General features: G+C 37.1%; 1 protein-coding gene across 13 annotated transcripts in view; it reads right to left on the bottom strand.

Moving 5' to 3' along the window:
• NEDD4L (NEDD4 like E3 ubiquitin protein ligase) overlaps window positions 1–13,353 on the bottom strand; it is a 193,368-nt gene that overhangs the window by 33,501 nt on the left and 146,514 nt on the right. For 9 of the 13 annotated variants that reach the window (XM_087772788.1, XM_087772789.1, XM_087772795.1 and 6 more), the window contains 4 exons: window positions 10,224–10,298; window positions 8,149–8,208; window positions 2,128–2,259; window positions 1,589–1,708 (listed from right to left, as the gene is read on the bottom strand). In XM_087772788.1, the coding sequence (XP_087628914.1) occupies window positions 1,589–1,708; window positions 2,128–2,259; window positions 8,149–8,208; window positions 10,224–10,298 (387 nt within the window). The remainder of the gene's footprint in view (window positions 1–1,588; window positions 1,709–2,127; window positions 2,260–8,148; window positions 8,209–10,223; window positions 10,299–13,353) is intronic. The other 4 variants (XM_087772791.1, XM_087772787.1, XM_087772784.1 and 1 more) reach the window with 1 other exon arrangement.

Below are 13,353 nucleotides of genomic sequence, written 5' to 3'. Positions count from 1 at the left end.
ACCAACATGGATATTTACAAAATTATTCTAGCCTTATTTGTGGCTTGTTTTGAGCTGCATTTGGATGGAAAACGCAGTTAGATTATAGTGTCCAAAAGCAGCACTTGAAAGAGCTTGCATTAAGTAAAAGCTTTCCATATGTCTTGTACACAAAAAAGTGGAACATTTTACAATAAAATAACTATTTAAACAAAGGAAGTAACTTCTAAAAAGTTGAACTGTTTTTTTTCTCCTCATGGTTATACCCTTTAAGATTTTAATATTAGTAAGTCTACACCTTACTTTTTAAAGAAAAAAAAAAATGAGTTCAGAGGTGGGTATGAGAAGATAAGTTTGCACTCTTCAGCACCCTTGTGGTTTCTGAGCATTGAACAAACTAGCCAACAAACTGATTAGCTGAATATTCTGAAGTGACGAGAAAACGGGTTTTGTAGCTATGGAATAGGTTATTGCCCTTAAAAGCTAGCTTATCGCCCTGAGAAACTCAACTTTCAGATGCTTAGCCAGTGACTGAGCTCAACTGTTTGAAATGTCAGTAGGGAGAGGAATGCCCCTCATGTTTAAGTTTAGGATATTCAGAAGCTTCTAATTTAATTTTTTTAAATTACAGTAAATTTGGTCTTCAAAATTAACAATGGCAAGGGTAATCTTAAGCAGTTCAATGTTACAGGGTTTATCTGAATTACCTATAAGTAGAGATAATTTATTTTAAATATAAACTATATCCCCCTCACTACAATCTGTCCAATAATCCCACCTTTGTTTAACAATTTGCTCAAGAGTTTGAGTACTTTTCAGCATAAGGAACAAAGAATAAGGATGCATAAAATAAACTAAATGTTACAATCTCCACTTGACTCTTGGCAAACTTTTGCAGGGGCAAAGGGGACACAAGTAGGAAAGAGACGGTGAGAAGGAAGGATAAATAAGGTGCCATTTGAAGAAGAAATTCTTGTTTGAAGAAGAAATTCTTAAGAATTTACTCTCCTCAACACAGCCATGTTTAACGGATTCAGGAGTTTTAATCACACCTTCAGAAGTAAAACACACATCGTCTTTGATTGCGTTTCTTACGCAGTATACGCATATAAATGAACATCATTCAACAGTATTCTGAATGACTTTTAAAGATACTTAAAAGAAATTAAATGTCCTTTTGAAAGACAAGGAATATAAAACGCAATCAGTATCTTAATTCAAAGAGTTGCCAAACTCAGTTGCATGTATTATTTTCAAAGTTACCAGCATCACAATGAATGTTTCAACTTAAAAAAAAAATTCTGATTTTATACATTAAGAGCACTTGGAGTCACAACGCGTGTTTCAGGCATGCACACAGATTACATTTTAGCTGACCAAACTAAATAATCCCATATATATTACATCATTCAATGACCACAAAAGTTAAGCAATACTGTTGTACAATATCAAGAACCGGACAGAAAACCGCTAAAGGAAACAGCAATGTTTTATGGCAAAACCAGTAACAGGGAAAAGGGGCTGTGTTGCATAACTAAAATGAAATAAGAAGTTACAACGAATGAGAAGTCAGACATGAGTGATCTTTGTTGGTAACAGCGTTTCTCACCTCGAGTGGAGCAGATAAAGTTACTGTGGGTGAACTGAGGCTACGAGGCCGCCTTATCTGGGGTTCACTTAAATGGTTGCTGCTGTTTGCTGTTGACCCAACCATGCCATCTTCCGCAAGCTATTTCACAAGGAAAACCAAGTTAGCAAGTTGTCAGAAACACAGTTAGGACACTTAAAAAATTATGTAATTCCACTGGAAGGGCAAATAATGTATGGTACTATTAATAGATCAACACAACTTTCAGATTCAATCCTAAGAATGCATTTGACTCCTTTCATTGGTTCATAGGTACCTCTCTGTAAATTCCTTCCATTGTAGCAATCGACTTAATCTGCACCTTAATATAGTTAAAAGAAGTAACAAAAAAATCCCAATCATTGCAATTTTTTATGACTATCCTGAGTTGTCATGACAATGTTTAGGATTTTTTTTTTTTTTAAATTTCAGAGTTCTAAAGAGCTGCTTCAGCTGACATTATACTCAACACGTGCTAAGCGTTTGCTGTCTAAATTGAGCATTATAGCGGATCTTCATACCTGCATAATGGGCCGCGTCCATGTTGTGGTTCGATTGTTATGATTGACATAATACGTGCGTCCCTTCGCATCCTTTCTTTCTTCCCAGCCTGAAGGTAAGCCTGGTGTAGTATGTACATAGGCCACTGAAGGCTGTGCAAGCAAGAAATGACTGTATTGTTATTTTATAATAGCTAAAACAAAATGTCATAAGTCTGTTGTTTTAAAAAAAAGAACTTGTTAACTTACAACATTCTTAAACACAACAAACAGAAAAATACAGCTTCTGATTCCGTTTAATATAAGCTCTTCTTCATGTACCTTTGAGTCAAATAATTTTTTCTCACGGTAGAACTTTTGATTCACTTTTGCACAGATTCAGGTATCTTGTTCAGAAAACAGCTAAGCTTATATGCCCTCAAACTTTTTACTTTGTAGATTACACATAATGACAAAAAGGAACTTTGTGTTTTAATGATTTTTCCTTTTATTAGTATGGATAAGTAAGAATTGAAGTAACTGTGCAGTCGAGTCAAGATCTCCCAAGTTCTGTTTTTTCTTTACCATGGGCGCCTTCAATCAGTTGCAAGAAACTATTGTGGGTCTAAAACCTGAAGTTCAACCATTTTGTTACAGTGACAAATGTTGCATTAGGGTTAAGAGTCCTGAAGACACAAGACACACCCCAAATTGGAACCCAAACTTTGATGTGAAAAGATTTTTTTACTAGAAGTTGCACAAGAAAGACGTTGTTCTAACGAAAATATACAGATAACGATAACTGTGCCAAAGGCACCAACTGTCATTAAACAAGTTATGTCACTATTCAACACAACAACTATATTGCTGTGTGTTGCTGATGATGTCTTGTGTACTTTCTGTGTGGAAAATATTCAGTGCTTGAACCAATTGGCCATTTTTTCCTGGGACATAGAGGGGGGGGAAGAAAAAAAAAAAAAGCATAGTAGCACAAACGGAAGAGCTTCTTTAAGAAAAACGGCCCAGAGAGCATTCTTAACACTGACCCTGTCTGCATCTGAATATATATTTTAGAAGGGGAGGGTGCCCAGGGAGTTACAGTTTTTAGACCATAGCCTCTACATAAATCTGCATGTTTATTAAGCTGAGTCACCTTCTAGTCTGGGACTCCTCTCACCACATCACCTGCTTGCGTAACGGAATAAGAACGGGTATCCTCGCTGGCAGCGAAGCAAACAAGAAAGTCAGAAAACTCGGGATAGGTGTTCTTCTCACGTAATTGATGTAAATACTAAGAGCTAGAGACACACAGGAATCTCTGTCATTCACAGCAGACAGAAGCAAACTCCTAAACTCCGCAGGACAGTGCTTTTGGTCTCTAATGAAGCCCATGCATTAATAGTTGCATTGAAGACTTGGCACGTGCAAGGTGCTTTTCAGTATCGACGTCTAGATCTTTGGATCAATACGCATTTGGTTTAATTATTAGATTAATCACATTAAAATATACATTCATACATTAATTATCAGGAGTCTACGACGCTAGACATTGCTTCATTCTTTCAAAATACCTGCCTTGATAGCAGAAGGATGATGAAACCTAAAGGCCTTCATCACGTGACAAAGTAAAAACCAGTGCTTGAACTGCACTGTCCTAGCAGTTGGGGCAGTGCTTTAACTCATCATCAGTACCATTAACGCCTTTACAAACAGGCAGCTTTGTAGCGCCAAGAAAACAAACCAAACTGCCTTCATCTACCCGGCTGCTTTTATCATGGTTTCCCCTGAACAGGCTGTAGCAATGTACATGGCATTTTTCTTATGGACGTAAAATGCGAACCTACTGGCCCTTAAAGAACTTCAAGTTTAAATGCTGACAGGTAGAACTGCACAGCAGACAGAAAGGCAAAACTTGTACTTGGACTGCTAAACTTACTGTGCTTGTTGCACCTGAACATCAAATTTTCTGTAATGCTGCAAGTTCTTGAGCTGATGCAAGTTAATGTTCAGACTGGGAAGAAACGGTTCTGACATCTGAGCTAGAGAAAGGCCTGGTATCAGCGTCCAAGATGCAGAAAGCAGCCCTGCTTGCTGCCCCTTCCACCCTCAGCAATTTGCTGCTTACAAGAAGATTTATGAACTCTTTTTAGACTGCTTGGAAAAGAGAAGATGTATTTTATAAGAACTTTCCTGAAAGAAGCAGGACGCTGTATTTAAAAACATGGTTTGAAGACTGACTGACTGTAAAACCAAACGTCTGACAACAGGCAGTTACTGGATGTAACAAGGGAAGAGGGCTAAGAAACACGTGCATACCATGAACTGTCCTTTGCTCTAAAGGTCAATTTACTCCAGTGCTCATTAATCCATTTGCTTCACAACGGACTACATATTTAAGGCGACTGCCTACCGCAGGAGTCAAAGGCATGTCTTTATTTCAGACAATAATATATTCTTTATGTTAAAAACCAAAACAAAACACCACCACCAAAAAACCTGTTTTAGGTGGTAAGCCCGAAATGGAAAGCATTCTGATTTACAGTCATGCTTTCGTTCATTCTGTCTTTTCACAGAAAACACGTTATCATGCGTCAAACATGAAGGTGTATCATTTTCACTGCTGCAATTCCAGGGCATCTCATGGAGAAGATGGGCTGCTGTGCTAGATAAAGGAGAAACAGCATACAGGCTTCAGTTCTGTGCAGTACATTACGTCTTTTGTTGCCACTTCATGTGCGGTCTTAGCTCATTTTGTTAATAACAGGAGTCACTTTACTGAGAGACAACTTCAAATTTGGAAGTCAATACAAATTCAGCACTACACAGTAACAGTATGATTTTAGCATCCATATTTTTATTAGAGGTATAAAAGAATTGCTGGGAAGAGCTGATCACTAGCACAACCTCTGAAGAGAGCCCTGTGTCTCAGCCTCACATCAAGAGAATGGGTAAGCCAATGAAGTAGGGGTAGGTACGGGGTTTTCTTTCATCCTGTCTTTGAGAGCCTGAGCTAAACCACTGTAGGTAGAGACACGTGTATCACGGTAACGATATCAATAATTCAGCATAAGCAAAGGTGCCTCTGCTTTTTTGAGTATTTTGCCCACATCTGAGATGACCATCAGAAACACAGCTTCTGTTTCAGGGCTGATTCATAGCCAAGCAGCCTCAGTGCAGGCAAGAGGAGACCAGCTCTACGGGCAAATGATTTTGGTAAAGACGACTGACTGGAGACAGTCCTGCCAAGTACTAACATTCATACGCGGCTCCGAGCTCTTACATTCTCACTGGGGGAATGCAAATTGAATTCCCTGAGCACCTGGAATGAACGTTGGAATACAAAGCAGTGCACATGAGTAAGAGATTAAAGATGTTTAAGGAAGACTCTTTCAACTTTTTTAGTATGATCTTAAAATAAAACCAAGGGAAGAATCAGCCTTGAAAATTACCAAATACCTTCACATAGGTTACGAACCAATTGTTAAACTTTCCAGTTTTAGAAAGGAGTCTTCCTGATGAAGCGACAACTGCACAATGACCATTCTTCTGATGAAAAAAGGCTAAGTATGTTTAACATCAAAATTTCTAATCCTTGTAAATAAACTAAAAATCCAACACATTGTGAAGAAGTGTTATTCCTACCTTACCATACTACTGCTGTGAACATCTAAAGAAACACTGAGATTGGCCTCCTGCGAATTCAGGATATGTTCTTCCTCTTACCTGTCATGGCTATCTGTAATAAACCATTCTTTAAAATTTTTTTGAAAAGTAGCCTGATAAAACATTTGTTTCTATCCTGTGGCTCTGTACTTTTAATATTCAATTTATTTTAAACCTGAAGTAGTCACTATGAAATTATATATGCAAGCACTATGTAAGAAATATATATATATATATATATGCCGAAGTGGTGAACTACAAAACTGTACTGAAGTGGAATTAGCGAGATGCATGAATTCAGAGTTTGATGCACTCAAAGCTATATTTTTTCCCCACGAAACAGTAAAAGAAGGAGCAGTAAAAGCTTAAAAGGACTGAAATTTAGTGTCATGTGAGAAGTATCACAAACTGATTTTTAATTATATTGAATTTATATTAATTTAAAGGAAATATTTTTTTGCCGGATTAAAAAAAAAAAAATCATTAGCAACTGCATTATGGCTGACAGTATAAGAAAAACCTATAATCTCTTACAGTATACATAGGATGAATAGGGTGAGTGCAAAATTAATCAGTAAAACTTAGATGGCTAAGTATGATTCCGGTTTCCAGTTCAATACCTGCAATCCATTCATTAATATTGTAAACTCTAAGAGTTTCACTGTTTTTCCTTATTTTACTACTCAGATTCCTCAGGGCAAGTATTCTACATCTTACTACAAAATATATTTTCTTTTCCTGAAGTATACACTGCCCATGCTTTGAGTCACTATGCAGACTCCTACGGGCATGGGAAGTATTAAGCCACAACTAAGGCTACTTGGATAGCTGCCTCTGTCTCTACGTCTTTAGCTTTATTCACCACACTAACCACAAAGCAAAAGCAAAAAAGTCACTCTTCCCATGTCCTTAAAAACAGTGATTTGTGGTTTATGATCATTCCATTTAAAAATATGTATACAGTGGAAAATTACTACCCAAAGATCGAAGACGTGAATTACACTGCACAGTAGAATTTGGTAACTCTCTTTAGGCCTCTGAAGGCTCCGGCTGAAATTGAGGATACATTCTTTTTCTACACTCTACATTCTTTGCTCCAGCAAAGTAAGTAACTGTAATTCTTGTTCTTGCTTCATATTCTTAAGACCTCTGTTCCAGGACTCTTGCTTAAGTCAGTATATTTGCTTTTTAAGAGAAGAGCATACTTGACACACTGAACTGGAGACTGCCTAGATAATCAAGAAAGGAAATGAGAAAAGACACGGAATGGGTCAGAAAGGTGACATACTACAATAGGAAGTACAAAACAGAGGAAAACAGATGAGGAAACTAAGTAATACCCACTGAAACAAACGACGAGACTCTTGATTTCTTTCCTTCCTGAACAGTCAAGTGCTGGAAAGACTATGCTATTGTTCCCCGCTCCACTTAGTTCACAGAGCTGGCAGGCAACGGTCAGGAGGCTACCCTTCCCAGGACTGTCCTGATGGGTTCCAGACCATTCATCAGTGGTCAATAAGGCCGCAGCAAGTGGTCTGACAACAGTCCACAGACGATGTTTGATGCATCAACACCCAAATTAAGATCCGACATTACCACATACGAACAGCAAACACACCACATCTAAATCGTATTTCTTTCCCTGAAACAAATTATGTAGGAGCCCATATATTCATAAAAGCTATTACGAGAGTTACTGTAAAATGATTTCTGTGAAATAACTTGCTCCAAGACTGACATTTAATCAGGTTAAAAAAGAATGGGATGTTTTTGACAAAGTCCAATATAAATTAAAACCACTTTCCTTGTATTACGCTTTCAGAAAAGCACTTCCAGAATTTTATTTGATGATCAAAGTAAAAATTCAGCCTTGGACTGCTGAACAACTACTGGAAAATGAAAACTGGCACTAAATAAGACCATTAAGGATGATATGATATATCACTGTACCTCCACGATTCTCAAATTAAGATGAACTTTAAGAATTAAAATGAATTAGTCTAATGGAGAGTAAGGGAAGCCAGAAGCAAGCTAAAAACACAGCTACATGTATACTGATTTGACGTCTCTAATCCCCGAGTCTTTCAATATCCGTTTTTAAAGAATTAGGTATTGTATCATTCATTTTTCAGAACCCTGAGGTATTTCCTTAGTGCACGACTTTATTAGAACTCAGTGGCATATCCACATCGTTAAAACATGCTAGTATTTGAGTGAAATTGCAGTGTTTTGAGAAATTTTGAGGCAATTTGAAAGGCTACAAAGAAATGTAACTATTGATTCAGTGGCTGTACTTCATTCAACACACTGCTGCTTTGTGAAAAGAAGTTCTTTGTTGTACAAGACCTAAATGTACCCACATTTTATTTAGAGATAGCACTTGATAAAGAGTATTATTACCGTTGGTTCCTCACCACCTGTGACAGTTGAAGAACGAGCTCTCCTAGATGGACCACTCTGCTGTTAAATGATAATTAATGTTACAGATAAGTATATTTAGTGATGAAGGTCACAGATTACCATCACATCTTTAGGAGTAAGGAATCACAGACACTCAAATTTATTAAAAGAGAGCAATTAGATGGAAATAATGTTTAAGATAATAGCAAAAAACTGAGTCATCAATCACTGATAACCAAGTCAGAATCTCATACAAAAACCACCAAGGGAACTAATTTCAAGAGTTCTTGTATCCAATTCTATATGTTCAGTATTGCTAATCATAAGAACATTTACTCTACATGTAACATGATCTTATTATTTTTTCTTTCCCCAAACAAATTTTGCGTGTTCCGCCCACAAACATGGTATTTAAAACCAAAATGGATACATTCTGGTCATCACTGAGTGCACAGAAAAAGTCAGGCGAAAAAGATGGAACTGGGACTTTGAATTTTCAGTAATGATTAATACAGTCAAGAACAGCACTGCATTTAGAAGGAAAGTATGTATTTAGTTGCAAGAAGATAAATTATCATTAGCTTAGTAAGGATTAAATGTGATTACAATCAGGTAACAATCTTGTTTCAGAGCAATGCCTTCAATTCTGCTGTTTTGAGCATTTGCTAATGAAATGAGTGTTCTACAATAATAAAGTGAAAGATATATCACCAATCCCAATCTGACTACATCAGTTAAAGAAACCCCGACTCCGTAAAGTGATAAGAAGCCCAGAATCAGAATGTAAGCGATATGAAATGAAGAAGCAGAACACCTCTGGAACAGACTGCATTAGGAGACAACTGTGTCTAGTAGAGAGAGAGGACAGTTAAGGTGTAACCGGACTGGAAACCACACCATTGTTTACCCAGAAGAGAGAAGCAAAGAGGGATAATACTTCAGAAGCCGTTCTTTGAACAACAGCTATTACATGCATCTGTAAGCAGCAAATGTAGGCACACGAAACAACTTCTAGAACATGTGAAAAAACTAAACAAAGACCACTATGGTTATTGTAAATGTCTGCCCAAGAGCGACAGAGAGAACAAGCAAAGGAGAGACATCAGCTTTAATGACAAACTTATTGATGTACGGTATTTACTCAATATTTCCATTAAAAAATAGGCAAATTTGCTATTTGTAGATTCATATGTAAAATACATATATATGTAATATTTCCAATTAAAAATTGGCAAAAAAAATCCTGCAAGAAAAGTATAATTTTTAAAAATATTAAATTATTTTGAAAATCTGAACACTTTTATTCAAAAGCATATCTTGCACAATCCTATTTTAAGTAGTCTCTCTCTAGCTTACTACATTTGCAATCCTCATACTTGGGTTGTAGGACAAAATAGGTAGAACTTTCTATCAATTAGATCAAAGGTGTGCACGGTTATGATGTGAGAGAGAATCTTGTTTTTTAAAAAAAAATCTTTGTATCTTTTCCTGTTTGAAGAATCTACTTAAATAAAACTGCAGAAGCAGCCGCTTAGCTAAATCACTGAGATTAAAAAACTACAGCAGATGCAATTCTATTCAGTTCTACCGTACAAGGACTATCACAAAAAGGCTCCTTTTAACTACAGCTAGGTAAAACACCAGACTTTTTTAACGTTATACAGATTTATATATTCCAAGTAAAATCAATTTACAGGACACAAAGATATACCTGATAGGAGAGTCCTGTGGCTGCTACAGTTCCAACTGTAGATGGTGCTGCTGCCCTCTCCTTCCCCTTGGAGGATGTTCTCTCTCCACTGACTATATATCTACAGTTTAGTAAACAATTTCTATGCCAGATAACTAAAGTTAGTGTGACTATGCTCTCAGTCTCAAAACATTGTTCTCTCTCATGAATGTTTAGTTGCTGACCATGATGATATTAATTTGGTATCCATTACTATTTGGGATAGTCATATGCCCATACTGGTTACTGTTCTGTACCTGACTGGAACTGACCTAAGAGAAGGTATTATTCAGAATCAGAGAATGTTGAAACAAAAAGAAAGAAACAGAAGTTAGCTTTGGCTTACCAAGGATAACTGAGACTGTTCAGCAACCGTATCTGTTACACTGCAAGATCTTAATCTTGAAGAAGGATCTCTTTGCTGGAAACAAAAAAAACAGACAGACGTCTTTAAGTTAAGGTGTCTTAAAAAATGGACTTTTTTTCAGTAACTTTACTCTTAACCCATTTAATCCAAACCCCTAAAAATATTTATGTTGCAGCGTCTTTAGTTTTAATACTTCTACAGAAACACGGCAAGCAATGAAAAATCTAAATTCTCAGCATTCCATCCTGGACTGTTTCAGATTAACTGAGAAAAGGAAAGTACTTGGGTACACGTCTTGTACTCATCTCTAGCATCCAAGTTACAATGCTTTATTGACCTAATCTAGGAGAAGAGGATAGGCCATCCCATCTGGGAAAACATGTGGGAAAATTAACTGTTGTGGAATCAGCAGTAAAGGGGAAGATTAACTAAAGACATAACGGGACATGAAAATGCCATGGAACTTTTGGGAAACTATTTTCAAGTATCTTTGGAAGACGTTTTAGAGAACGTGGCGGGAGCACAAGCAGTATAAGGAAAATGTAAAACTGGCTGAATACTGGCACTGCGGTCCTTGGAGAATCAACAGGCTAGAGTTAACAAACTTCTACACGCGGCTTACTGCCCCAGTTAAGCCCTGCGTTCGTTACTTGCGCAGGGGCAGGAGAGGATGCCAGTCCTACGCGGGGGATGATTACGTGGTTCTCGTGTCTACGACATCCCGAGCCTGTGGCTGGGAAAGCAGCAAGTTCTGCAGAACTTTCTCTGGGATTACAGCCACGGCGGGAGCCTTGCTGAGATTGTCTCTTGGCATATTAATAATTTCCAAATCTGCATCTCAGTACATGATGCTTAGCTTATTCTTCAGTAATAACAGCAGCTTTAAAGTTTGCTGTTTAACAAATGACAGAGAAGTGCTCAGAAGTTTGCTGGCTGGAGTTAATCCAGAAATTTCATATGAAACCAAACTAATTGCTAGAGATAGAACTCTATATTGTAATGATCATTAGGGCACCTATAAATATAATAGAAATAATACCAAAAGAAAAGGACATTAGAATATACCCAATTACTCGACAGATCACTTATGTTTTACAGGGACAAACCTCTTTGTAACAATATTAGTATCTCCTTCTATTTTACCAGCTAGTGGTATATATAATTTCTCTGTTGACAGTGACCCTTCATATATATTATAAAAAAAGGGCTCATTCATTTTACTAAAGCAGAAACGTCAACGTGAACAAATTCTGATAGGAAAAAGATGTGATTTTTTTTTCCCCTACGACGATAAAACCAGTGGCAGAATGCAGCAGCATTACCCCAGGTCAAAATCCTGGCTCCAGGAATTCTGGTTTGAACCCAGTGAGGATCAGGTGAATTGCTCTGAATTTCTTTGGAAAGGTCAAATAAGAAAGGGCAACTCTTACGTTAAAAATCCTGTCCCACATGATTTTGTAAGTGACGGGAAATCTTAACATAAAAGCAGGCCAAGTTGTCCAGCAAGAAAAAATTATAAGAGGGAAGGAAAAAAATCCAAACAATTAAGCTAAGAACATTGTTTCTTAGCCAAAAATTATGCACATGACACTTCTCTTTAAAACAGACATCGCAATGAAAACTGAGGCTGTAATACAGCTCTTCAAGGAGTGAATGCTTCTCCTCGGTTTTCATTACCTCATGGTGAAATTCACAGATGGCATGCATTATTGACAAAAATCAGGCATTAAAAACCAAATCCCAAATCAAATACTATGGATGAGACCTCAAAGTCTTAAAAATTTATGTACTTAAAAATTTACGGTATTTCTTTTTAAAAAATCAAGCCTTAATTTTCTTCTTTGCCTTGTAGTTTTTGAACTTCCCAAGACACTTCTTCCACGATCATGAATCAGAAACAAAAAAGCCCTAAAAAAAGCAGATATGCTAGCATGCCTGCTTGATACTAAAATGTAATTCCTCACAAACCTGTGAGATGTATCAAAAATAAGGTGATAAAGCACAGTGGTGTCAAGTGACTGAATTCCATTCCATGTGGGACAGGCTCAGATTATAAAGGGACAGCACGTGACAAGGATCAATAATGACATTTTCCACTTGCTACGACATTGGTTTTGGGACTCAGCCACAGAGGCTTCTTCACATCCCCAAATTACAAGGAAGACGTCCAAAGATAATTTCAGCTTTTACTTAACAAGACATTTGCTACCCAATTAAAAAATGTTTCAGAAGGAAGTAATGTGCCATGCTCATGTTCTTTATACTGAAGAAGGAACTAATGTTCTGCCGACATCAGTCAGCAGCCATTGCCCTGCAGCATTAATACCTGGTCTACCAGGTGTAGTCCAACATAACAAACACGTCAGCATTACAGTAAATTTGAAATATTCCCATAGCTGGTACCAAGACATCTAGAAGACATTAGGCATGGCATCAGCCATCATTTTTTGTTACTCATTAGAAATCCCATATAATGAAAAAAAAAAAAAGAAAAAAACCCAGACAGATACTGTAGTCATGAGAGCTGGCAGCAAGGAAAGCCATGAATAGAGTATTTCGGTTGGAAGGGACCTACAAGGACCATCTTGTCCAACTGCTTGACCACTTTGGGGCTGACCAGTATTCAATAAAATACAGTACCTATACAGTATTCAATAAAATCAATCAGCATCTAAACAGCATTTCACTTCAAATGCATTTTCTTACACAGCTTTTCTGTGTGGTTTGATTGACACTCTAAGTTCCATGTACAGAAACAAGCCTTGGGTAATTCTTAAACTTATTATTTTGCATAGCTGATACCTCATCTTTAATCGAAGAGTAACTAGCATTACCCTTTTCTGGATATTAACGGTACGAGTACGAATGCACTAATAAACAAGCAAATGACCTAGCCTATTTATAGCCACTCACACGGGCACCCTTATGTATCACTGAAAGATAACGAAGCAACACCACGAAGCAAACTATTTGAGAGGCGTATCAGAAACCCCAACTCTTACTTGAAAACATCAGCCCTAAGAGCACATTCTGTTAAAATATCAGTGTTTAAAAAAAAAATATAGAAAAAAAGACATAATTACACCTTGCTTCTATGTTATGCTAAAGA

Source organism: Nipponia nippon, unplaced genomic scaffold, assembly GCF_047370975.1.
Source record: "Nipponia nippon isolate SJK-2023a ecotype South Korea unplaced genomic scaffold, ASM4737097v1 scaffold_37, whole genome shotgun sequence".
NCBI lineage: Eukaryota > Metazoa > Chordata > Aves > Pelecaniformes > Threskiornithidae > Nipponia > Nipponia nippon.
Note: the sequence above shows the minus strand (reverse complement) of the source record. Positions and strands in the feature narration are given on the sequence as shown.